General features: G+C 41.0%; 2 protein-coding genes across 6 annotated transcripts in view; one reads left to right on the forward strand and one right to left on the reverse strand.

The window, feature by feature from the left end:
• zgc:162297 (uncharacterized protein LOC555865 homolog) overlaps window positions 1-27,193 on the forward strand; it is a 74,078-nt gene that overhangs the window by 17,412 nt on the left and 29,473 nt on the right. For 2 of the 5 annotated variants that reach the window (XM_043706870.1, XM_043706866.1), the window contains exons 1-4: window positions 10,464-11,355; window positions 11,438-11,520; window positions 21,177-21,357; window positions 22,608-22,758. In XM_043706870.1, coding sequence (XP_043562805.1) covers window positions 11,283-11,355; window positions 11,438-11,520; window positions 21,177-21,357; window positions 22,608-22,758 — 488 coding nt within the window. In that variant the 5' untranslated portion in view covers window positions 10,464-11,282. Of the gene's footprint in view, window positions 1-10,463; window positions 11,356-11,437; window positions 11,521-21,176; window positions 21,358-22,607; window positions 22,759-27,193 lie in introns of those variants that run through there. The other 3 variants (XM_043706867.1, XM_043706868.1, XM_043706869.1) reach the window with 2 other exon arrangements.
• On the reverse strand, window positions 941-10,125 carry ccne1 (cyclin E1). Its single transcript, XM_043706865.1, has 10 exons — window positions 10,033-10,125; window positions 9,808-9,892; window positions 9,668-9,727; window positions 6,862-7,028; window positions 6,604-6,739; window positions 4,168-4,314; window positions 3,996-4,091; window positions 3,641-3,775; window positions 1,844-1,955; window positions 941-960 (listed from the first exon to the last, which is right to left on the reverse strand). Exons 1-10 carry the CDS (start codon window positions 10,044-10,046, stop codon window positions 956-958), a joined length of 957 nt encoding a protein of 318 aa, XP_043562800.1. The 5' UTR covers window positions 10,047-10,125; the 3' UTR covers window positions 941-955.

Raw genomic sequence — 27,193 nt, forward strand, 5'->3', positions numbered from 1 at the left:
TGGTCTTCCTAACAAAAGGAAAATGTCCTGACTAGTAGTGATAGGTCATTTGGTATTGAGAAAAGGAGGATAAAAGTTACTCGTGTGAGTCAGTAAAGAGAATGCACCAGAGTTGCATTGTATGGGTTTTTAATTCACATGTAATCTAGCAGCTGGGCATGAATGTGTCCAGGTAACTGAGGGAAAAAGGCCTGATCTTAGCATACTGATGGCAATTTTTAAAAAGTGGGAAGAGAATTGGTGAGTACTAGAGAAGAACACCTATAAATCAGTCAATTTTACCACAGCCAGAAATGTCCCTGCTCATTCTATTGTCCCTTCTCCTGAGGAAGAAGATCCAAGTTCAAGTCCCACCTGCCGCAGAGCTATGACATACGTACTTTCAAAACAACCTGTTTAGAAGTGAACTGATTCACAAAGAATACAGCTGCAGATGGCATCTATTCTGATGGTACCTTTTATTTAAAATAAACAGCAGCTTTAAGTACATAAAACAATTTCATCAGTCAATACTTACTGTATTCCCCCCTCCCCGAGCCACCCTCCCTAGCAGCAATTAGGATTACTTGAAAAGCACCCTTTATTTGGTTGGAGTTCTTGGCAAAAGTCCACCAATTTAAAAAAAGGTCAGTATTAAGAACCAAGTTATAGAGAGTTCCAACATCCAGAATTGAGATGCTGGCACCACAAAGAATGCAATTAGACATCTTCTGCTTTCAAGAGTATGCATGAGTCAAATCCATTTAACTTCTGTTCATTTTAAAGCATTTTCTTATTCAGACTTCAAAGGTGAATGAAATTCACCCATAATCTGTTTCAGGGTTGCAAGTGTTTGAGATCTTCATGAGGACCCGAAGTATTGTTTTTCTTACTGCTTTGTGGAGGAGTTAAAATTCCAGAAGGTACAGGTGAACATCTACTCTGTTCCAATAGTAGTGCCTGCGTTGAGAGAGCTTTATCCTAAGAGAGAAAAACAAAATAAAATAAAAAAATTCAGTCTGTTCAGTTTACTTGGAGAGCAATAAGTTTTCCAGAGAAAGACCCTTTCAGTTTCAGACCTGTTCATCAGGAGGCAAATGTTAACCAGAATGACTCCAGTCAATGGCATTGCTGACTTGTATTGTTTCAATAACTTAACTGATTTGCATTTAGACATTCATAATCATAAATCACCTGAAGTGCTTTGGAATATTTAGTACAATCAGTATTGAAGGAAAAAGCTTCTCAAAAAACAGTGGCACAATTAAATGACAGTTGGAGAAAGAAACATCCTGTATACAATATCCTGCTGTTCAAAGGATTGAAATATTAAAGTCACAAGCTTTGACTATGTAATGTTCATTGTTTCAAAGAGTCAGTTAGGGTGAGATGAACCCAAAATCAGTGGTCATTTAAGATAAAGCTAAGGCCCCAGGAGTCTCAGCAATCTAAGCTACAATTGAATTTTTTTGGAAAAGATTTCAAAAAGCTGTGTCTAATTCCCCACGAACAATAAATAGACAGGAATTACGATCCTTAGTGCATGGAGAAAGGTTTACAAAGGAAGCAGCCAAGATAATAGTGGTTCACTAATAAATTTTGCATATGACCACATGAAAATTTAATCTTACCAGTAATAATAAGCTGTTAGAATGTGTCTGTATGTTGTGCAAATCTTCTGGACAGATACCGTTCAAATTTTTGAGTGTTATACTTCCCAGTTCTCTCAAGGCAACAGCAAATGGAACCATCCATTTCACACATCCTTCTATTTCACTCCATTCAAATCCTAAGCATTAAACAAGTTATTAATTGTATTATAAACAGCAATTAAAATTTGTATTTAGTTTGAAGATCACCCTACCTGAGACTTTGTGAACTAATTCACAAGAAGAAAAGTGATACAGAGCTGAAGCTGCTGTAACTCCATATGTGAACTCCAAACATCTGAAATCCAAGATACAGAGATCCAATAGCTGCAGATAAGAGTAGTTAAGGCTATTAGTATTACAAGGTTGGCTTAATTCAAACAGAATAGGTTGACAATCAAAGAGGGGAAAATAGATTACTGTACCACAGGGTGTAACACTTTGCTCAAATGAGTGGGATTGGACGAACAAAGACTACTGGAAAGAAACTAGGGATGGAATTGTGCCCCAAGCCCTGAATTCTATACAGAATCAATCTTTGGCCTACAGTACAGTGGAGGCGCTGGGAAGATATACACTTCGCTAAATGCTTACCCTACATGATACCTTTTGTTAAAAATTGAAAAGAAAAATACCAAATGTCTTGGGCATCAATGCACTTCACAGTAAGCTTTTACACTATTGATTTTCAGTGACACTCTACAAAAGATCAGAAAAGTTGTTTATTTCTGCATTCGGAAATGCTTGTCATTGACTCCATGATTATGAATAAAATGCACAAGTTGGGAAGTTAACAGATAGAAGGTGTTGATGATTTAAAGCATTCATGTGCTATGTTCATGCAAGCTAAGGAGCAAATATTTTCGTTCCATACTTTAACCTAACTTGCAACATAAAGAACACTAGATACAAACTAGAGTAAGATAATGGTACATGCGGTCTGGACTATAATAGTTTACACTATCCTGAGCTCCTTACCCCAATCCTCACACACCAGCCCTTCTCTCACAGGTTGGTATGATAACCATCCTGTGGGCAACTACTAATGGTTCTAATTAGTAGCTATTGAATCACCCAGGCTGACCTTGATCCATTCCTTTCTGTCCAACTATTTCTCTCTGGGCTTATCTCTACTTATTTACTCCTCCACCCACTCCATCCTCAGTACACAACCAAACAAACTTTTTCATAGCTGTAAATTAATTCTGGAGGGTCACTGAACCCAAGCCATTAATTCTGCTTTCTGTCCACAGATACTTCCAGGCCAGCTGAATTCTTTCCCACTCCCCCCAACCACCAAGCAAATTTTTGATTTCTAACATCCACAGATTTTTGGTGTGTATCTGGACCATAGTAATTGGGTATTTATAGACAGAGACTCAGCTATATAGCAGATGTCTATTCTGAATTTCAGGTTCAGAGCTGGAGCTAGTGAAACTTTCAGATATTCTGTCAGAGGAAAGATAGATACTTGATCAGATTGTAGTTTAAGACATTGCAAAGAACAGATCTTATGTAATAGGTACATGTGCTTATTGTCTGACTGTTGGAGAGACACCAGGAATACAAACTTTGGTCACTGGAGTGTGCACAAGGAAGCAACCATTTTTGTCAGCGATTTCCTAGCAGGATTGACAGTCTTGTGTATTGTTATCATTACTATTGTAAGACAAATGGGCATCACAAACCAGCTTAACAGTGTGGGAATGAGCTCAACCTGTAGGACAAAGCAAGAATTTCTTGAGCAGTAGTAAGAATTTATTACTATGGATAGGAATAAGGTAACACCAAAATGTCAGCCCAGATGGTTTGTGCTTGAACCCACTGTTTTGATTGTAGTTAAGGGAAAAAATGCCTCAAAGTTCATGGTGGTTGTTTTAGTCCAATTCTAGAAATACTACCATTTATCACTAAATTAGAATTGGAACCAGTTACATTATCAAATTAAGTTGCTGATCAGCAATGTTTAGAGGGACAAAATAGCTAAATGCAATAAGATAACTGAAATTTACCTCCATTACTTGAACAAACATTTCTTGTGGGTACTGTGGTATTAATATTTCATACATTTCCTGCAAATATGCAATTTGCATGTAGATGTTGAGCCAAGACACAATTGTTATCGGGCACAAATTCCACTTGAGAGCCTAGAACAATATTAATACAGCAGATCAATTTGACAATTGTACCTAATTAGTTTCAAGTCTGTTACAATAAAATGTTTGCAATCAGAAGAGGGTACATTCTCCTATTAAAGCCGCCGCCTCCTTCTGGTTCTCAACCCATCTAAACATTTTACTTTAAGACTATAAAGAGAACAAGTTTATCAAATCAGGTAGAATGTTAACATTTCTATTTATGAAGTACCTTCATAACAACAAGTTCCATGTTAAGGATTTCTTCTTCTGTGCAAGCTCCATCAGTAACATAGGCAAACTGGTGTAGCTTTGGTGGGTAGATTTCCTACAAAAAGCCATCATTAAGTGCACTGAAATTGCATTTGAAATAATACAAGATTTCATCATAATTATCCCCTTACCTCTAGTTTTGCAGCGATAAATAAAGCTGATATACCAATAAGCTGTAATCGAGTCTTCACAATGTTTTGTTGTGTTGCCATAAATCTATCGAAAAAGTCTTGGGCTAAATAAAGTGTCTCTCTATGTAGCTTGTAGACTTCACAAACCTTTAAAATAGGGAAAGTCAATTTTAAACTGGTCAGAAAACTTCAACAGTCGAAGGAAAAATTGTTTCAGACAAATTGAAGGTAGAGAAGCATTCCTACAAAATAAATCCAGAATTGATTTCTCAAATGTGGCCTTTGACATGTCGGTCTCAATTTCACTTCAAAACATGAAAACTTGCTGTTTGTCTCAAACAGCAGTAGCTTAGCCAATGTAATATTTAACTAGGAGGTACTGGAACTTGAACAGTCTGAATTCAAATACCATACATTCAAGTACAGCCTTAAGCTATAATCAAAACCTCCGATCCAGGGTAATGTATTGCCCCTCAACGTAAAACAGCTCGACAGTAAAGGACTTATCGGTCATATAAATATTACATTCAGGTCAATCATGTGAAAGATTATGGAAAGAGCAACATTATACCCTCACTACTATTTTGGGACTTTAATTAAAATTGAAGTTTACTTTAGAAAAATGAGGTGTTGCATTTTGGCAAGGCAATTCGGGACAGGACTTGGGCAGCACGGTGGCTTAGTAGTTAGCACTGCTACCTCATAGCACTAGAGAACCAAGTTCTATTCCAACCTTAGGCAACTGTGTGGGATTTGCAGGTTCACCTCGTGTCTGAGTAGGTTTCCTTTAGGTGCTCCCGTTTCCTCCCATATTATGTGCAGTAGGGATATATAGGTTAAGTGCATTAGTTAGAGGTAAATATAGGGTAGGGGATTGGGTCTGGGTGGGTTACTCTTGGGAGGGTCAGTGTGGACTGGTTGGGCCGAAGGGCTTTTTTCCCCCCCACACTGTAGGAATTCTATTCTTAAATATGTAAATGGTAGGATCCTGGCATTGTTGCCAAAAGACCTTAAGGTTCATAGTTCCTTGAAAGTGGAGTCACAGGTAGACAGGATAGTGAAGACGACATTTGGTACGCTTGCCTTTAATGGTCACTGCATAGAACACAGGAGTCGGGAGGTCATGTTGCGGCTATACATGACATTGACGAAGCCACTTGTGAAATATTGCATACAATTCTGGGTTTTCTTAATAAAATTAGTTAAAAAAGTTTGTGCGAAGATTTGTAGCTCGGGTGCTCGTTGCTGTGGTTCTGTTCGCCGAGCTGGAAGTTTTTGTTGCAAACGTTTCGTCCCCTGGCTAGGCGACATCATCAGTGCTTGGGAGCCTCCTGCAAAGCGCTTCTTTGATGTTTCCTCCGGTGTTTATAGTGGTCTGTCCCTGCCGCTTCCAGTTGTCAGTTTCAGCTGTCCGCTGTAGTGGTTGATATATTGGGTCCAGGTCGATGTGTTTGTTGGAGTTTATGGATAAATGCCACGCCTCTAGGAATTCCCTGGCTGTTCTCTGTCTGGCTTGCCCTATGATAGTGTGTGGCTACTAAGGATAGCTGGTCGTGTCGTTTCGTGGCTAGTTGAGGTTCATGTTTGCGGATTGTTAGCTGTCTTCCTGTTTGTCCTATAGATAGTGTTTTGTGCAGTCCTTGCATGGTATTTTGTACCCAACATGAGCAAAACTAACTAGAGTATTGAATACAGGAGTTGGGAGATCATGTTGCAGCTGTACAGGACATTAGTTTGGCCTCTGTTGGAGTATTGTGTGCATTTCTGGCTGTCTTCCTATCAGGAGGATGTTCAGAAAAGATTTAAGGATGTTGCCAGGTTGGAAGATTTGAGCTTAGGAAGAGGTTGAATAGGCTGGGACTGTTTTCTCTGGAGGGTCAGAGGCTGAGGGGTGACCTTTATAAAATGGCTTATAAAATCATGAGGGACATTAAGGTAAATAGACAGTCTCTTCCCTGGGGTGGGGAGTCCAGAATGTATAGAAGACAGGTCACTTAGTTAGCTTAGTGACCACGTAACCTGCTTTAGTGACGTTGGTCAAGGTTCAAGTTATGGTCTTTACACCCATGCTTTTCACACCGTATCATGACACTATTCTCATCCAATGAGATAGTTTAACATAGTGCACCATGGTCAGTCTTTGTGCTGTTGCTTTGAGTGGGCTTGAACCCACTTTTGAATGAGGCAGTTTTCCCTTTTAAGATTGGATCGAAGTAATTAAGAATAGCCATTTTAAATTGAATTCTGTAAGTACAACATTCCTTAAATTCAGTTCAAGCTTGTGATCCAGCAATTTTCAGATCACTGTGGGACTTGGTCCTGATCCCAAAAAAAGGTTACTACATGAAAGTGTACCTTTCAGGGGAGTATTTCCAATACTTGCTTAAAAAATTATCCACACAGCAAGAATTTGAGTATTCTTTACGCAGTCCTTACCTCCATTAGCCAGTCAAGAAGAATAGCTCTCATCTTAGGTTGCAAGAGTGGATGCTTTTGAAAAACATCTTTGTCCCTCAAGTAAGCCTGCTCCTTCTTCAGAAGGATATTCCATACTTCTTCATGATTTCCCCAGCTATTTGATATTTAAGAAGATAATGTCACCATACTGGACCTGTACAAAGCTCTTCTTTCTTGAATTGTGTTTATGGCTTCTTACTCAAAGGCACTGGAAATTTAATGTGTGAATATACTTACCAGAATATTGGTAATGGTGAAGCTCTAGTTGGAGTGGCTAAAACATTTTTGAACCTGTACTGCATATAACTAGAAGAACGTGATGTAACCGTCTCATCTGGATTTGTGCATGTTGTTGAATGGGGTCTGTATGGACTCATACAGTTGGCTACAGATCTCCAGTAAGCCTGCAATTAGTCAATTTTGCAAACATTAGTTATTAGAATGTCAGTTTTCAGACCGAATTCAGCTTAAAAATAGTGGCAATAATCAGATCTAATCTCAGTCCAAAAGTCTGTTGAACTGGCTAGTGCCCCTCAATTAACATCCTACGCCAACATCCCAATACTGTCATGTTCTACTCAGCTCATAAAAGTAATCATTCAAGGTTGACTGGTAATGTGGGAACCATGTTGGAGTGTCTTTAAAGTTAGAGAAGGGGAAATCAAAAACTGAACTTAGATGAACTAATGCTAGATAGAATGAGATGGTTATTGGTCAGACAGAGGACCAGTGGCAACTAAAATGTAGGCCATTCTGGTAACTTTGAAGGAATAGTGTGAATGTTACTGCACAAAGGAATCATAAAAGTGTAGGGAAATTTGATAAAGTTAAGACTTTGTAACTTGATGCAGGAAGTGTTCAGAATTAGATTAGATGCATTGATGAGCGAAGAGGTAAATGAATATATTTCATCCATTGCAGGGAGATCAAAACTGGGCATTTAACATTAAGGGATATTTGACCTCTTGGAAAGATGGTAGGAATAGAAAAGGGGATCAATTTAAGACTGAGATGAGGAATTTCCTGAAGGTTGAAAACTAGAGTTCTTGTATATATTTATAACTCTTCATCACGTGGAAAATCAAGGCTTTATGAGTAAAGGGAAGGAAAGTGGACATGAATTTGGATCAGCCATAAACCTGCTTAGCAGAGTAGGCTCAAGGGACCGAGCAACCTACTGCTATTTATTATCAGCTTACATTTATTTCTAACGTTGTACCAGTGGCTTTCCAGAATGAAGTTTTAAATTGCATAATTTAAGCAGATTTGGAAGTGCTAGATTTATCTAGATCCAAAAGGAGGCAAAACATTTCAGAATTTTGAGACCAAAATTCTGTCGTTGATGGCAGAGTTTCTTCATGGCCTTGATTTTTATGTCCTCTTTGTCTACTGGAGTAGTGCCAGAAGACTGGAGGATAGCAAAGACAATGCACAGGGATCATCTGTTTTGATTTAAATTGGAGTCCAGCCTTGGTCAACAGCCAGTGTGGAGTTTGCACATTCCCCTATGATTGTGTGGGCCCCCTCCAGGTGCTCTGGTTTCCTTGCACAGTTCAAATATTTGTGGGTTAGGTGGGTCATTTGTGCGAAATTGTCCACAGTGTCCAGGATTGTGCAGAATAGGTGGATCAGCCATGGGAAATGCAGTGGTACAAGGATGGAGTGCTCCAGGTGGGATGCTCTTTGGATGGTTGGTGGGGTTTGATGGGTCAATTCTCTCATGCCACACTGTTGGGATTCTATTCTATGATTGAGGATAAAGGCTATTCTATGATTGAGGATAAAGCAGGGTGTCCTTGGAGAAGGAGCATGTGGTATGTATCAATGCTCTCGATGCCTTTAGATGGGGTACTGGGCTAATGGTCGGATACTTGGTAGTGTGGATGAGCAGAGGGATCTTGGTGTCCATGTACACAGATCTCTGAAAGTTGCCACCCAGGTAAATAGTGTGGTGAGGAAGGCATATGGCGTACTGGCTTTTATTGGTAGAGGAATTGAGTTCCGGAGTCCTGAGGTCATGATGCAGTTGTATAAGACTCTGGTGCGGCTGCATCTGGAGTATTGTGTGCAGTTTTGGTCGCCATACTATCGGAAGGATGTGGAGGCACTGGAACGGGTGCAGAGGAGGTTTACCAGGATGTTGCCTGGTATGGAAGGAAGATCGTATGAGGAAGGACTGAGACACTTGGGGCTGTTTTCATTAGAGAAAAGAAGGTTTAGGGGTGACTTGATTGAGGTGTACAAGATGATTAGGGGGTTAGATAGGGTTGACAGTGTGAACCTTTTCCCGCGTATGGAGTCGGGTATTACAAGGGGGCATAGCTTTAAATTAAGGGGGGGTAGATATGGGACTGAAGTTAGGGGTAGGTTCTTCACTCAGCGTGTCGTAAGTTCATGGAATGCCCTGCCTGTAGCAGTGGTGGACTCTCCCTCTTTATGGGCATTTAGGCGGGCATTGGATAGGTATATGGAGGATAGTGGGTTAGTATAGGTTAGGTGGGCTTGGATCGGCGCAACATCGAGGGCCAAAGGGCCTGTACTGCGCTGTATTCTTCTATGTTCTATGTTAAAATTTCTGCTCAGATGGCCGATATTTATGGTAAACAAGCTACAGTCCATTAATCTTATGGCCTACCTGCTTCACAAGATCTATTGGTAATGCCACATTAGACTTCTCAGGTTGCTAGATACTCTTAACTAGTACAGTACTGCAAGATAGTAAACCCTAGATTTTTTTTTGGTTGGAATGAGGAAGAAAGTAGTTAGAAAAATTATTTTCTAATAAATGTACCAGAATGGTGGTTTCCAATAACTCGGATTATCGGCTTTACAGTAAGCAACCAAAATGACCGAGTCCAAAACATTGTATTTTACTAAAGCCTTATTATACATGAATAAGGTATGTAGAACACTGCAATTCAGTTAGTGGCAACAGTGTGACTGTAATCGAAATAATTTAAGACGAAAAGTTGGCTAAAAATAATTATGTATCAATGGTAAAAATCTTGGTTAATTAAAAATTATAGACCCCTATATACAGTACCTCCTTTTCATATGGTTTCGCAGACTGTCCTTCCGAAACTTCATCCAAGTCTTGCAAACACTACGATCAGAAAAGACCGATTACCAAATTTAGAAAACGTGCTAAAGCACAATGGTATATTCATCTGCGGTTAAACTTACAATGGCAACGTCTGCTTTTCGCTTTCGGGTACGCAGCACATCCCTGTTCGTTTCTTCGGTCTTTGTTGATTGGTCTACTAATTCACTAAAAAGAAATAATAGCTTAAAAGAACACACATTTGCTAATTATGGCGAAACTCCTTGTATAGATTAGGCCTCTGGGGATACCCACCGTGAACTGTAACTAGTAGCACGCACCTACTTCAACTCAAGTTAAAAATGTACCTTTTTCTGGGCATCTTCGGAGTTAGTTGTGCGGGTTAGAGATCTCCTGTAGAAGGAAGAGGATCAGGGCTGCATTAAGTTGCTGTCGCTTCTGGAGGTAGTGGAGTGGTTGTTGCTGCTTACTCGCAGGAGTTGCCTCAGGTTTGGGCGCGGGATGGGGAGAGAGGGGGATGGGGAGGCGGTGGTGGTGGTGCAAGGTCCTCCGGCCCAGTCACATTACTGGTGTTGGGAAAGGAGGGGATGAGCGGGATAGCACTCAGCCCCAAGCCAGCCTCCGATCTCGGCGGACAGCCGAAGATGGCCGAAGCCGGGACCCCGCGCTGCCCGCTCTTCAACCGGGAGAGTGTGGCTACGACCAGCCCGGGCTGGCAGGGAGTCAGCTGGTGCTTACCACCAGGTGACCCTGATCTGGATCCCGTTTCTTGGGTCTTATTGCCCCCTGTCTTCTTGCTTGGCGGCCCTGCTGATGCTTCCCTCCAGTCACCCTGCCCTCAGCCGGCTCCCGCTCTTAATACAGCTCCACTCCACAGAGCCGGGTAGCCGCACCTTACTGCGCCTGCGCCGATCCCTTTAAATCGCTGGCGGGAGTCGAGCGCGCGTTCTCAGCCGGAGGAAGTTGTCACCAGGCCACGCCCCATGCTCTTTTTCTCGGGCACGTTCCTCCTCCCACTCCTCAGGCCCATCTCCCTCAAAACCTCGCACGGACAAAAATCCGTCAAACCCCGCCCCTGCATGGGCCCCACCCACACAAGACGTCATCAGGCCGTATCCCGACCCCTTCTCTGGCACGGTTCTTTCAGTCCTTCACCAGTCTTTCGTCCCATGTCTCAATTTGGAGATGCCGGTGTTAAAAATCACACAACACCAGTTTATAGTCGAACAGATTGGAAGCACTAGCATTCGGAACGCTGCTACTTCATCAGGTGTTTGCGGCCATGTCCCAGGTCTCCGCCCCCTTCTCTAGCCCCGCCCTGTCAATCCTTCACCAAACCTTTCCCTTTGTCTCCGCCTCCTTCGACAGATGCGCCCATTCAATCCAGCGCCGGACCGATCCCGACCCCGCCCCATTCCTCGGGTCCCGCCCACCGTAGCGTGATGTGGGCGGAGACAATGACGCGGGGGTACAGCACGTGGGCCGAAGGTAAACAAAGGCCAGGCCGGGCCTGGAGCTTGGCGGTCGGTAGGTGTGTGTGGGGTTTGGGCCGTCCCTTGGCCTTGACTGTCTGTCAGAGAGGCCCGTGTCGGTGGTGATGAGGCTGCAGCAGCTGTGGGGCCAGGTTCGTTGTGTTGTGTTGGGGATGGTGCATCTGCGGGCGATGCCAGGTGAGAGTCCGGTGCCGCCGCTGATCACGGTGAGTCACTGACTGACTGACACTCTGAGTCAATGTCGACATTGTCTTTTCAGGGACTCCTCTCAGCAGCTGGTCAGTGTCTCAGATATTCAGGAAGGCCTGTGAAGAGGTCGAGGTGTACGTCAGTGCCGGAATCGTACGTATCTATTTTTTTTCTCCTATCTCCTAATCCCCCAACTGGCTTCAGCTCCACACTGTCTGTTGTCGTTTTATTTATGTCGCTGTGTCACGATGGACTGACATTGTTATTAAGAACCATTTTATGGTGTTGCAAACTCTTCACATATTTTGCGATTATCCTTAATTGCTGATCACTCAAGTTCCTAACTGCAATTAAGGGAAAAAAGAAAGGGGTTAAAACTGTTCATCTACAGGCCTCCTGCTAACAGGAATGTTTTAGTTCAGACATCAGGAGGTTTGAAGTGCAAGCAAAAACCTTTTGTCGGAGACTTCAATTTCAGGTCCGTTAGCAGAGCAAAGTGGCTCGAAGTAAAGATTAAAATGATAGAGCTACGGAAAGGGTGTGTATATATGTATCTTCTCACAACTTAGGGATGTTGTCCATTGCTGTCAGTGAATCATGACTGGTAATCTGAATTGGTTTGAATCAGCATTCTTTTTTGTTAATAATTCCTTCTGTAAAAAAGCTTGGAAAAAAGTTAGAGTTGAATGAGGTGAACTGAGTTTTAAACAGTGCTGAACAAACTTTCTGGGTTCATTTATATTTGTGGAACATTATTCTCATTCAATGATTTTTAAAAATCTACAGGCTTTTAAAGTGCAATTTAAAAACAAAACCTGTATTTGATCTCCCACCTGGATCTTATTTATTTTGCTTTCAATAATTTAATAAAACATAAATGGTAAAACCTGCTTGGTATTTCCTGGTTTGCTGACAGTGAGAACTCTGCATTGTTATTGGCTGCTTCCTAGACATGGTAGCATTGCTTTTATTGAATCATCCTCAGAAGCTGATTCCAAAATTAATTTAATGTAAAAAAAAAAATCAATTTCTTCACGCTTGCTATATCTTTATGGACAGCTTTCTTTGATGGCAGCAACAAGCATCATCATTTTGTCTCTCAACATAAGTTCTGGCAAAATGTTTTTATAATGTCAGAATTATGTTGGAAGAAAATGTCTAATTGGCAAAGCTATACTTTTTGTTAAAATAAATGCATTTACTATTACAAATGAAAACTTGCTGAGCAGATTTATATGGATGAAGGAACTAATGGCATTGTTGCCAGGCATGCAGATAATACAAAGATAGATGGTGGGAGATCATATTGAGGAAACAGGGAGGCTGCAGCAGGACTTGGACAGGCTAGGAGAATGGGCAATGTTATGGCAGATGGAATACAATGTGGGAAAATGTGAAGATATACTCTTTGGTAGGAAGAATAGAGACATAGGCTATTTTCTAAATGGAGAAAAGCTCCAGAAATTTGAAGCAAAGAGGAGCTTAAATTCTGTTCAGGATTCTCTTAAGGTTAACATGCAGATTCTGTTGGCAGTTAGGAAGACAAGTGCAATGTTGGGATTCATTTCGAGAGGGCTGGAATACATCAGGGATGTAATGCTGAGGCTATATCAGGCTCTGGTCCGACTGCATTTGGAAAACTGTAAATGGTTTTGCATCCCGTACCTAAAGAAAGGTGTGCTAGTATTCGACGACTCTAAAGGAGGTTCTCAACAATTGAGTTTTGAAGGATGGTGGGAGGAGGAGGGAGTGGTGTTGTCATTGAAACTTACAGAATACTGAGAGGCCTGGTTAGAGTGGATTTTGTTCAGTGGCTAGCATTGCTGCTTCACAGCACTAGGGATCCAGATTCAATTCCATCTTTGGACAACCGTCTGTGTGGAGTTGGTACGTTCAGCCAGTGTGTGTGTGAGTTTCCTCTGACTGCTCCAGTTCCCTCCCTCAGTCCAAAGATGTGCAGGTTTGGTGGATTGGCCATTCAGGGATGTGCATGTTAGGTGGATTAACTATATAGTAATTGTGGGATTATAGATTTAGATTAGATTAGATTCCCTACAGTGTGGAAACAGGCCCTTCGGCCCAACAAGTCCACACCGAACCTCCAAAGGCAACCCACCCAGACCCAGTCCCCGTCCCCTACATTCACCCCTGACTAATGCACTGAACACTACGGGCAATTTAGCATGGCTAGTTCACCTAACCTACACACCTTTGGACTGTGGGAGGAAACCGGACCACCCAGAGGAAACCCACGCAGACACTGGGAGAATGTGCAAACTCCACACAGATAGTCACCCAAGGCTGGAATCAAACCTGGGTCCCTGGATCTGTGAGGCAGCAGTGCTAACCACTGAGCCAAGGAAAGGATGCTCTTCAGCAGGTCAGTGCAGACCTGATGAGCTGAATGGTCTCTATTTGTACTGTAGGGATTCTATGACTAGTAGGAAAGGCTAGCATCCAAGGATGCAGCCTCTGAGTGAAGGGACCACCCTTTAGAACTGAGATAAGGAGGAATTTCTTCAGCCAGAGAGCGGTGAATCTGTAGAACACATTGCTGCAGAAGGCTGTGGAGGCTAAGTCATTGAGTATATTTAAGACAGAGAGATGTGTTCTTGATTAGTAAGAGGATCAAAGGTTACAGAGAGAAGGAAAGAGAATGAATTTGGGAAACATATCAGATGTGATTGAATGGCGGAGCAGACTCAGTGGGCCGAATGACCTTATTCTGCTCTTACTATCATTGTCCATCGTGAACACTGATATATATGAGATATGTGTCTGAATATATTCCATTGAAATAAAATAGTAATTTAAAGTTTGAAACTCATTAAAAATTGACAAATCCCTTTGACCTAGTGGTGGAAAAAAAAGTCAAAACAACAGCAGTTTTAAAAGGGAGAAGAATAGACAAAGGAAGCACATGGTGAGGTCAGTGCAGGAGAGAGAGAGAAAGAAAAGAAACGGACACTGCCTTTATTGTTTGAATTCATGTATCGCTGGACATTGGAGTGCATCTGGGAAAATTGACAAACGGTGAAATTCACAACTGATCTTGGAGGAACTGTTGGGCGAAGTTCACCGCACAGAATCAGATAAGTGAATTGTTGTTTTAAGTGTGGCCTACAGAAAGCCTGCATTAGTGAGTAGAGTGGGTTCTTTCTTCATTATATGCTTTTGAAGATATGTCTCTTGATTAAGCTTAAACTATAAGCCATAACTATTAATTTAACCTGTGGTAGTGTTTGTAGAGGAATAAAAGTGTTATTTTCTGGGTTTATAGATAGTGAAGAGCAAAAATGGCCTTTAGTAGAGTGTTTTGTGCTTCTTGTCAGATGTGGGAGTTTAAAGAGAGCTTAAGGGTTACTGCAGATTATACCTGCCATAAATACTGTTGGTTGCGAATCTTATCAGATCAAATGGATCAGTTGGAGAGACAGTTAGAAGCAATGAGGAATTTGCAACAGCAACAGTATAGTATGTGATCGGTGGCAGTTATAGGAAGGGGGGGAAAGTCTCAGATACAGTCACATAGATTGGTTAACTCCAGGAAAGGTAAGACAGGTGGGCAGCTAGTGCAGGAGTCTTTTATGGCTATACCCATTTCAAACAGGTATGCTGTTTTGGAAAACGTAGGTGGTGATGGATTCTTGGGGTACTTAGCAAGAACAGCGAAGTTTCTGGTATTGAGACGATCAATTGTGTTAGGGGGACTCTCTAGTCCTAGGCACAGACAGACGTTTTTGTGGCCAGCAGCGAAAAATCAGAATGGTGTGTTGCTTCCCTGGTGCTAGGATTAAGGATGTCTCAGAAAGCGTGCAGAATGTTCTCACGGAGGGAGACAGGCCAGCAAGAGGTAATTGTGCACATTGGAACCAATGACACAGGAAGGGAAAAGACTGAGATTCTGAAATGAGATTACAGAGAGTTAGGCAGGAATTTAAAAAGAGGTCCTCGAGAGTAGTAATATCTGGATTACTCCCAATGCTGCGAGCTAGTGAGGGCAGGAATAGGAGGATAGAGCAGATGAATGCATGGCTGAGGAGCTGGTGTATGGGAGAAGGATTCACATTTTTGGATCATTGGAATCTCTATTGGGGTAGAAGTGACCTGTACAAGAAGGACGGATTGCACCTAAATTGGAAGGGGACTAATATACTGGCAGGGAAATTTGCTCGAGCTGCTCTGGAGGATTTAAACTAGTAAGGTGGCAGGGTGGATCCCAGGGAGGTAGTGAGGAAAGAAGTCAATCTGAGACTGGTACAGTTGAGAACAGAAATGAGTCAAACAGTCAGGGCAGGCAGGGACAAGGTAGGACTAATAAATTAAACTGCATTTATTTCAATGCAAGGGGCCTAACAGGGAAGACAGATGAACTCCGGGCATTGTTAGGAACATGGGACTGGGCTATCATAGCAATTACAGAAACATGGCTCAGGGATGGGCAGGACTGGCAGCTTAATGTTCCAGGATACAAATGCTACAGGAAGGATAGAAAGGGAGGCAAGAGAGGAGGGGAAGTGGTATTTATGATAAGGGAAAGCATTACAGCTGTGCTGAGAGGATATTCCTGGAAATATATCCAGGGAAGTTATTTGGGGGGAACTGAGAAATAAGAAAGGGATGATCACCTTATTGGGATTGTATTATAGACCCCCTAATAGTCAGAGGGAAATTGAGAAACAAACTTGTAAGGAGATCTCAGCTATCTGTAAGAATAATAGGGTAGTTATGGTAGGGGATTTTAACTTTCCAAACATCGACTGGGACTGCCATAGTGTTAAAGATTTAAATAGAGAGGAAATTGTTAAGTGCATACAAGACAATTTTCAAGTATGTACAAGACAATTTTCTGATTCAGTACCTACTAGAGAAGGTGCAAAACGTGACCTACTCTTGGAAAATAAGGCAGGGAAGGTGACTGAGGTGTCATTGGGGGAGCACTTTGGGGCCAGTGACCATAATTCTATTAGATTTAACATAGTGATGGAAAAGGATAGACCAGATCTAAAAATTGAAGTTCTAAATTGGAGAAAAGCCAATTTTGACAGTATTAGGCAAGAACTTTCGAAAGCTGATTGGGGGCAGGTGTTCACAGGTAAAGGGACGGCTGGAAAATGGGAAGCCTTCAGAAGTGAGATAATGAGAATCCAGAGAAAGTATATTCCTGTTAAGGTGAAAGGAAAGGCTGGTGGTATAGGGAATGCTGGATAGATCGAGTGAATCCTTAGAGTATAAAGGCAGTAGGAGTTTACTTAAGAGGGCAAAAAGGGACATGAAATAGCTTTGGTAAACAGAATTAAGGAGAATCCAAAGTGTTTTTACAAATACATTTAAGGACAAAAGGGTAACTAGTGAGAGAATAAGGCCCCTCAAAGATCAGCAAAGTGGCCTTTGTTGGACCTGCAGAAAATGGGGGAGATACTAAATGATTTTGCATCAGTATTTACTGTGGAAAAGGATATGGAAGATATAGACTGTAGGGATATAGATGGTGACACCTTTCAAAATGTCCATATTACAGAGGAGGAAGTGCTGGATGTCTTGAAACGCATAAAGGTGGATAGATCCCCAGGTGTACCCTAGAACTCTGTGGGAAGCTAGCGATGTGATTGCTGGGCTTCTTGCTGAGATATTTGTATCATCGATAGTCAGAGGTGAGGTGCCAGAAGACTGGAGGTTGGCTAACATGGTGCCACTGTTTAAGAAGGGTTGTAAGGACAAGCCAGGGAACTATAGACCAATGAGCCTGACCTCGGTGGTGGGCAAGTTATTGGAGGGAATCCTGAGGGACAGGATGTACATGTATTTGGAAAGGCAAGGACTGATTAGTCAACATGGCATTGTGCGTGGGAAGTCATGTCTCACAAACTTGATTGAGTTTTTTGAAGAAGTAACAAAGAGGATTGATGAAGACAGAGTAGTAGGTGTGATCCATATGGACTTCAATAAGGCGTTCGACAAGGGTCCACATGGGAGACTGATTAGCAAGGTTAGATCTCATAGAATACAGAGAGAACTAGCCATTTGGATACAGAACTGGCTCAAAGGTAGAAGACAGAGGGTGGTGTTGGAGGGTTGTTTTTCAGACTGGAGGCCTGTGACCAGTGGAGTGCCACAAGGATCGGTGCTGGGCCCTCTACTTTTTGTCATTTACATAAATGATTTAGATGCGAGCATAAGAGGTACAGTTAGTAAGTTTGCAGATGACACCAAAATTGGAAGTGTAGTGGACAGCGAAGAGGGTTACCTCAGATTACAACAGGATCTTGACCAGATGGGCCAATGGGCTGAGAAGTGACAGATGGAATTTAATTCAGATAAATGCGAGTTGCTGCATTTTGGGAAAGCAAATCTTAGCAGGACTTGTACACTTAATGGTCAGGTCCTCTGGAGTGTTGCTGAACAAAGAGACCTTGGAGTGCAGGTTCATAGCTCCTTGAAAGTGAAGTAACAGGTAGATAGGATAGTGAAGATGATGTTTGGTATGCTTTCTTTTATTGGTCAGAGTATTGAGTACGGGAGGTGGGAAGTCATATTGCGGCTGTACAGGAGATTGGTTAGGCCACTGTTGGAATATTGCATGCAGTTCTGGTCTCCTTCCTGTCGGAAAGATGTTGTGAAACTTGAAAGGGTTCGGAAAAGATTTACAAGGATGTTGCCAGGGTTGGAGGATTTGAGCTATAGGCTGGGTCTGTTTTCCCTGGAGCGTTGGAGGGTGAGGGGTGACCCTATAGAGGTTTACAAAATTATGAGGGGCATGGATAGGGTAAGTAGGCAAAGTCTTTTCCCTGGGGTTGGGGATTTCAGAACTAGAGAGCATAGGTTTAGGTTGAGAGGGGAAAGATATAAAAAAGACCCAAGGGGCAACCTTTTCACACAGAGGGTGGTATGTGTATGGAATGAGCTGCCAGAGGAAGTGATGGAGGCTAGTACAATTGCAACATTTAAAAGGAATTTGGATGGGTATATGAATAGGAAGGGTTTGGAGTGATAGGGGCTAGGAGTGAATTGGGACAAGATTAGGTTGGGATACTGGTCGGCATGAACGGGTTGGACCGAAGGGTCTGTTTTCATGCTGTACATCTCTGTGACTATTTAAAGGAGTTTTACAGTGTATATGCAGCTCAGAAACAGACCACAGGCTCAACAGGTTCATGCCAGTATTGATACTGCATGAATCTCCTTCATACATCTTTTATCTAACCCGATTAGTATATCCCTCTATTCTTCCTCCCTCATGTATAACCACGTTAAGTGATGCTATACTCATTTCTTCATTCTAATCACTCTGAGTAAATAATTCACTCGTCAATTTCCCCTTTGGCCTCTAATTCCATTTTGTTCACAAGTGGATATACATTCTCTATGTCTACCCTATCAAATAATTCCATAATCCTTTAGCCCCAGTCAGATCAGATAAGATTAGCATTGCTACCTTACAGCTCCATGGACCATATCTGCATACCGATTCAATTCCACCTTTTGGCAAGAATGTGTGGAGCTTGCATATTCTTCCCATGTCTGTGTGGGTTTCTTTCAGGTGCTCTGGCTTTCTCCCACAATCCAATGATGTGCAGGTTAGGTGGATTGGCCATGCTGAATTGTTCCATGGCATGCAGGGATGTGCAGGCTAGGTGAATTAGCCATGCGAAATACAGGGTTACAGGGATAACGTAGGGGGATGGATCTGGGTGGGGTGCTCTTCAGAGGGTTGGTGTGGACTTGATGGACTGAATGGCCTGCTTCCACACTGTAGGGATTTTAAAAAAGATCTCCCATCATTTTTGGAGATTCCGAAATTTTCTATTTGAGGTGGAAAATTGAAAATGTAACTCCACTTTTGTGAGCGTACCAATTGTTGGTAAAATATTATTGGCACCTATTAAGGATAAAGTGAGAAGTGAGCACTTAGACTCAACATGAATTTGTAAAGGATGACTTGTGTCTTATAAACCTTATTCAGGTTTTAGAGTAAGTTGAATATAGTAGATCCTATTGGGTGTTTTTTGTTTAATTAATTCACAGGATGAGGGTGTTGTTGCTGGCTAAACCAGAATTTATTGCCCATCCTTCATTACCCAGAGGGCAGTTAAGAGTCAACCACATTTTCCAGCAATTGACAATGGATTCACAGTTATCATTGGATTCTGAATTCCAGATTTTTATTGAATTCAAATTCTACCATCTGCTGTCATGGGATTCAAAGACAGCTCCCCAGATCATTACATGGGTCTCTGGATTAATAATTTAGTGATGATATCACTAGGCCTCAAGTGTAGTTTATGTGAGCTTGCAGAATGTGTTTAATAAGATCCAACATAAGAGACTTTCAATTAAAACTAATTTTGTGGAAGTGAAGACAAATTCTTGATGTTGTTAGGAAATTGGTGAAACGGTACAAGACAGAGTAGGGATAAAGGGTTTATATTTGAATTGGGAGGAAGCAATTAGTGGTGTCCTACAGATTCTAAATTGGGGGCTCTATAACCTCGCACAATAGAGTGCTATAAATTCAGGTTTATGGTGAACGAAGATATATGTTATGGAAACAAAAGTATAACATTACAAAAAGATGTTTTATAGATGAAATGAGTGTGACAAATTGTGGCAAATGGATTTTAATACTATGAAGAATGAAGTCACACATTTTAGACCAAGAAAAGAGTAAAATTGAATCATTTCAAATGGTGAGAAATTAGCAACATCTGTGAATTGAATACACTTAAGAGTCTGCGAACATTGATCACCAATATGAAGAAATCTCCATGGATTAGTTGGAGTGACTGGTCTGTTTCCGTGATATATGGCTCAATGACTCTATGATTGAGCGAAATCTAGGTCAGTGGAATATAATATCAGAATCAACACATTCAGATTGCTTCACAGTGGCCTCAATTTGCACACTGAACAGTCTAACTGCCATATATATGGGATAAGACATCAAATCTGGTTTATAGCATGTTTGGGGTCCACAAGATGTTAGACAGAAGTTAAGGACTGTAGACATCATCCTAGAAGCTGCTTGATTTCCTTTTCCTGTACTCAGAGCAGCATGGTGGCACAGTGGTTAGCACTTCTGCCTAACAGTGCCAGGCACCCAGGATCAATTCCAACCTTGGTGATTATGTGGAGTTTGCATAAGTTTCTGCCAGGTGCTCCAGTTTTCTCTCACAGTCCAAAGATGTGCTAGTTAGGTGAATTAGCCATGTTATCGTGTGCAGGCTAGGTGGATTAGCAAATGTAAATGCAGTTACAGGGTTTGGGTGGGATGCTGCTCAGAACGTCAGTGCAGAACCGATGGGCCAAGTGGCCTCTATCTGCACTGTAAGGATTCTGAGTAATGCGTGTGTTTCCAGTAAATTATACTTAATTTGCACCTTTTTAACCGAGAACATCACAAGAAACCTCATAAAGGCATAGTCAGACCAAACTTTGAGATTTGAAGCAGACATGACTGAAATCTAGGTCATAGTGGATTTTAAGGAGTTGTGAAATACATCTTTGCATAAATATGCATACTTGGCTTGCAATATTAAAATCTACTAATCAGCTACTATATACCTAAGCAGACAAAATTGTAAGAAGAAATGGAGATGCAGAATTATAAATAATTTTAATAACTGAAATTGCATTCTTCAGATCCATTTATTTTAAGTCAAATAAGTTCACTGTAAATGAAAAGTTTCATTTTTAAAACTAGTTTTTGAGATTTGCTGAGTAAAATATTATGACATTAGTTGATATGAAATAGATATTACAATAAGTATAATTATTCACCTAATCTTTCTGGATGTATTTGATCTCCAAAGGATGGATTGATTGTGGAAAATATGCACGATATTCCTTACAGCATGACTGTTGGTCCAGAAGTAACCGCCATCATGGCAACTATCTGTGCTACTGTGAGAAATTCGTATCCCAATATTCCTCTGGGTATTCAGATTCTTTCTGCAGCCAATCAGCAAGCACTGGCTGTTGCACTTGCTGCAGGTGTGTATAGCAGAGCAAAAAATTGCATTGTAACCATAAGGAGAGTACTGAAACAGAATACTTGAATTTACAAGTTGATGCATAAGATACAACAATGATAATCTTCAGTTTTACTTATTTTATCTTTCAAGGAGTAACCAAGGTACTTTGGTAAATACTTGTGAATCTTGAAATTCTGATATAGTAGTCTTCATTTCAAAAGATTAATTGTCAATTTCTTTGGCTGTTGTATCTGAGTGGTCAAGATCAAATATAATCTTCAAATTAGAGATTGAGGACAGTTGTAGAGATGAATCCAAATAGTTACTGATGTTTTAAATATCCAAGAAACCAATCTAGATTGGAATTATTTCTATGATGTAAATGTCATGAATTCCTCCACTTGCTGAGATCACAGTCAAGCCTTCAGAAAGACCTCATGAGAAACAGTTTCAAAATGCCATGAGCAAAATGTTTTGATAATTGGGAAAATTTGCAGACAGTCTAAAACCATGAAATGGACCTTCTTTAGGAGTAAAAAGAACATTTTTTCCGACATGCTTGCATATCTTTTTATTAGAAAAATAGCAGTAAAGCAGCACCAGCACAACCTGTATAAGCAAAGTCAAACCTTAACATGTCAGATACAACTGCTTTCTATGTTTTAGGTAATATTGTTCCACACATTGAGATTTGTATGCTGAAGTTATAGCTCATGTAAAGTATGTCAATATCTTGGAAACCCATGTGCAATCTATTCCAGCCATAAATCATCATCTTTGTTCTAGAATCAGACATAACTTTCTCTGACAATCAGGTATTAAAGAACATAGAATCGAAAAGAAAATGAGACCATGAGACGTAGGAGCAGAGGTTCGGCCATTCAACCCATTGAGTCTGCTCCACCATTCAATCATGGCTGAGAGGTTTCTCAACCCATTCTCCTGCTTTCTGCCCGTAACCCTTGATCTACTTGACAATCAAGAATCTATCTCAGTCTTAAATACACTGGATGACCTGGCCTCCACAGCCTTCTGTGGCAATGAATTCCGTTGGTTCTGGCTGACGAGGTTTCTCCTTATCTCATTCTAAAAGGTCTTCCCTTTACTCGAAAATGCCATTTATTTGGTAGAAGTTTGAAACCAACAGGAAGTAAAACAATGTGGATGAATATAATTGCTGTACTCAGCTATTCTGTAATATTTTTGTTTTAGAATATGTCTCTCCTCAGAACAAACTTAATGACTGTAAATACATATTATCTTTTCTAGATGCTGATTTTATTCGAGCTGAAGGTTTTGTGTTCTCGCAAATTTCAGATGAAGGTTTTTTAAATGCATGCGCTGGTGACCTTTTGAGATATCGCAAACAAATAGGAGCTGAACACATTCAAATTTTTACTGATGTTAAAAAAAAACACAGGTATTGCTAAAAGTGCATATTATTAAAGTTTATTTAATTTATTGGTTAATATCAGACATACAGAGGTGTGTGAGATAGTTTCCTCTTTGTAACAAGACATGAACTATAACAGCAAGGAGGCAATGCTTAAGTTTCTAAAAGTTAGTTAGGCTACAGTTGGAGTAGCCTTTTATAGTTCTGATCATCATATTAGAGGAAAGATGTGGTCAAATGAGAGAGAGTGCTGAAAAGATTTCCAAGTGTGTTGATAAGAATGGAAAATTTTAGCAAGTAGGAAAAATTGGATAGACCAGGGCTGTTTTCTTTGGAACAGACGAGAATGTGTGGCATTTAATGAAGCTGTACAAAATTGTGAGAAATTTAAACAGAGGCAATATCCAGGGCTTTTAGATTTAAAATAATTGTTGAGGAGCTATCTTTTCACCCAAAAGGTGGTGCAGATCTGGAACTCCGTGTTCTAAAGGGTAGATGAAGCAGGAAAAACACATCACACTTAAAAATAATGAAAATGTTTGAAGTGTGAAAATTAGAGCTGGAAATTGGATTGAGGTTATATAGCTTTTTTTTGTCCACTATTAATATGCTAACCAAATGGCGATCTCCTGCTCTGTATATTTTCTGTTTGGAAGGTCTGTCTCATCTGATGTGAAATGGGTTAACCCTCCTGATATTTGTAATTTCTTTTTATCCCAGGTATTTTCAATTCTTTAAATTTAAATTATTTAAATTCAATTAAATTAGTTTTTTAAAATGTAAGTTACTAATAGCTAGAAAAGAGGAATTAGAATGGCTATTCAAGTTAAGTTGCCAGATCAGATGGGATGCTCAGGGAAGTAAGAGATCCTGATCACAATCTTCCAGTCCTCCTCAGATATAGAGTTGATGCAATGGAACTGGAAAGTAGAAACTGTTGCACCCTTGTTCAAAAAAATAGCAAGAAGAAACCAAAAATTACAAGGCAGTCAGTCTAGCCTTTGTGGTGAGAAAGCTTTCAGACATAATCATGATGTAATTAATGAGTCTCTCAGAATAGGTATTGTAATAAATATTGTAAAGCTGTATCATTTCTTAAAGGCAAATCATATTTGATTAATTTCAAAGCATTATTTGATTAAGCTAATGCTATTACAAAGTTTATGATAGAATTTTATATAACAGTGTTGTCAGCAAAGTTGAAGCTTATGGAACAAAAGGGGCAACGATAGTATGGATACAAAACTAGCTGAGTGTTTCAAAACAGAAACTAATGGTAAACAGTTTGTTTTTGGCCTGGAAACATACATACATTAGAGTTTTGCAAGGATTGGTACCAAGACCATTTTTGTGGGTACTGTGTATGTGAATGACTCAGACATGGGTGTGCAGAGCAAAATTTCAAAATAAGCAGATGATACAAAATTTTAAAATATTGTGAAACTATTTATCATAAACCCAAAGTAGACCTAACAAAGTTGGTGGAATGGGTGAATAACTAGCAGATGAAATTTAATGCAGATGTGAAATGGTACATCTTGGTAAGAGCCAAGAGAAACACTTGTGATTAAAGGGAAGTGATTAGGATTTACAGGAGAAAAATACATTGAGGCAATTCATTTTTTTTAGGTTGAAAGGCTATTATGTGCAGATAGCTCAGCCAAAATAGTGCATAGAAGAGAACAGCACAGTACAGGGCCTTTGGCCCTTGATTTTGTGCCGACCTTTTATCCCACTCTAAGATCAAACTAACCTACATACCCTTCATTTTGCTATCATCCAGGTGCCTAAATGTATCTGACTCTACTACCACCGCTGGTAGTGCCTTCCACGCACCCACCACTCTCTGTGTAAAGAACCAACCTCTTACATCTCCCCTAAACATTCCTCCAATCACCTTAAAATTATACTCGGTTATAGTCCAACAGGTTTATTTGGAAGCACTAGCTTTCTGACTGCTGCTTCTTCATCAGGTGGTTGTGGAGTATAAGATCATAGGACACAGATTTTATAGCAAACATTTACAGTGTGATGTAACTGAAATTATATATTGAAAAAGCCTGGATTGTTTGTTAAGTATCTTGTCTTTTAGAATGGGTTTGTTGGTTTCTGGGATTAGATATGAAAGAACTGAAATTCCTTAAAGTTACATTTTCAAGTGAACTTTAACAATAGGTGCCATGTTGGCCCAGATAATGCATTGAAGATGTGAAGTGCCCTGTCTGGGGCTGTCTATGCCCCAGTGTTCAGACTGATTGTAATCTAAAAAAGGGAGTTACAGAATCTTGCTTGGATTCATGCAGTTTTTGAGCAAAATCAAATATAAATCTGAAAATACAAATTCACCACACAAACTTATATGTGTTGTGTGTGCACACACGGAGTGGGGTGGTGTATGAGTGTCTGTGAGAGAGTTATGTGTGTGAGTGTAATGGGATATAAGTCTGTGAGCTGGCACATGTGTGAATGTGGGAAAGTATGTGAGAGGTATGAGAGAGGGTCTATAGGAGTGTGTGTCTGTGCGTGTGTGTGGTGTGCAGTGGGGTCACCTGTAGTGTGACATGAACCCAAGGTCCCAGTTGAGATCATCCTCATGGGTACCGAACTCGGCTATTAGCCTCTGATCGGCTGTAGAGTGAGAGAGCGTCTGCGTGAGTGTATGGGTCTATTGGAGTGTCTTTGTGTGGTGTGTACTGTACAGCACTCTCACTCTACTGAAAAATTAAAAATCACACAACACCAGGTTATAGTCCAACAGGTTTAATTGGAAGCACACTCGCTTTTGGAGCGACGCTCCTTCATCAAGTGACTACCTGTGTTGTGAGATTTTTAACTTTGTACACCCCAGTCCAACACTGGTATCTCCAAATCATGTCTACTGAAAACCCATGGATAACCTCACTGTGCTACACTTCTCCAGCTTCCAACTGAAACATTAAAACAGCCATCCCTATGGACAAGCCCTATGCACACACAGGATCTGTTCAGATGAGGAATGGAACGTCTCAGGCACTTGGAAGTACTCAAGATGCCCTCACAAGAATGGGGTACAATGTTCAATTCATCGACTGCCAGTTCTGACATGCCACAGCGAGAAACCGAAATGACCTCCTCAGGAGACAGACACAAGCTGCAACCAGCAGGGTACCCTTCATTGTCCAGTACTTCCCAGGAGCTGAAAAACCACGCCATGTTCTTCACCGCGTGCAACATATTATCAATGAGGATGAGCACCTCACCAAGACCTTCCCCACGCCTTCACTTCTTGCCTTTAAACAACCACAAACCTCAAACAGATCAATGTTAACAGCAAACTGCCCGGCTTTCAGGACAACACCATACAACCTTGTCACGGTAAACGCTGAAAGACGTGTCAGAGTGTTGACACAGATACCACCATTACACCATTATATGTGGGGACACCTCCCACCATGTATGTGGCAGGTACTCATGTGACTCAGCCAACATTGTCCATCTCATATGCTGCAGGCATGGATGCCCTGAGGCATGCTACATTGGCGAGATCAAGCAGAAACTATGACAACAGATGAATGGACATCGCATAACAATCAACAGACAAGTGTTCCCTCCCAGTCGGAGAACATTTTAGCAATGTGGGACATTTGACCTCGGACCTTCGGATGACCATCCTCCAAGGCGGACTTTGGGACAGGCAACAATGCAAAATGGCATGAGCTGAGCTGATAGCCAAGTTCGGTACCCATAGGGATAGCCTCAATCAGGACCTTAGGTTCATGTCACACTACAGGTGTCCCCACTGCACTACACAGACACTCTGACAGACACTGCTACAAACACACACAACCTCAAACCCATACATTCTTCCAGATCTTCTCTCCTACGCTCACACATACACTCCCACACCCTTACAGACATATACCCCTTTCCATTCACACTCTCACACATACACACACTCAATACCCCAACCCCCACGCACGCACGCACACAAGTTTGTGGGGTGAATTTGTACTTGCAGAATTACATTTTATTTTGCTCAAAAACTGCATGAATCAATGTAAGATTCTGTAAATCTCTTTCTTAGATTAGAATCAGTCTGAACATTGGGGCACAGACAACCTCACACAGGGTACCTCACACCTTCAATGCATTATCTGGACCAACATGGCACCAATTGTTAAAGTTCACTTGAAAATGTAACTTGAAGAAAGTTCTGGGATTTACATGTGGAAGAACAGAAACCAACATGCTCATTCTAAAAGATGAGAGACTTGACAAACAATCCAGATCTTTTTCAACGTATAATTTCAGTTACATCACACTATAACTTTTGCTATAAATTCTGTGTCCTACAATTTTATACTCCTCAACCATCTGATGGTGGAGCAGCACTCTGAAAGCTAGTGCTTCTAAATAAACCTGTTGGACTATAACTTGATGTGTAATGTTTAACTTTATACACTCTATCTATGCCTGTCATTAT

Source organism: Chiloscyllium plagiosum, chromosome 17, assembly GCF_004010195.1.
Source record: "Chiloscyllium plagiosum isolate BGI_BamShark_2017 chromosome 17, ASM401019v2, whole genome shotgun sequence".
NCBI classification, from domain to species: Eukaryota; Metazoa; Chordata; class Chondrichthyes; order Orectolobiformes; family Hemiscylliidae; genus Chiloscyllium; species Chiloscyllium plagiosum.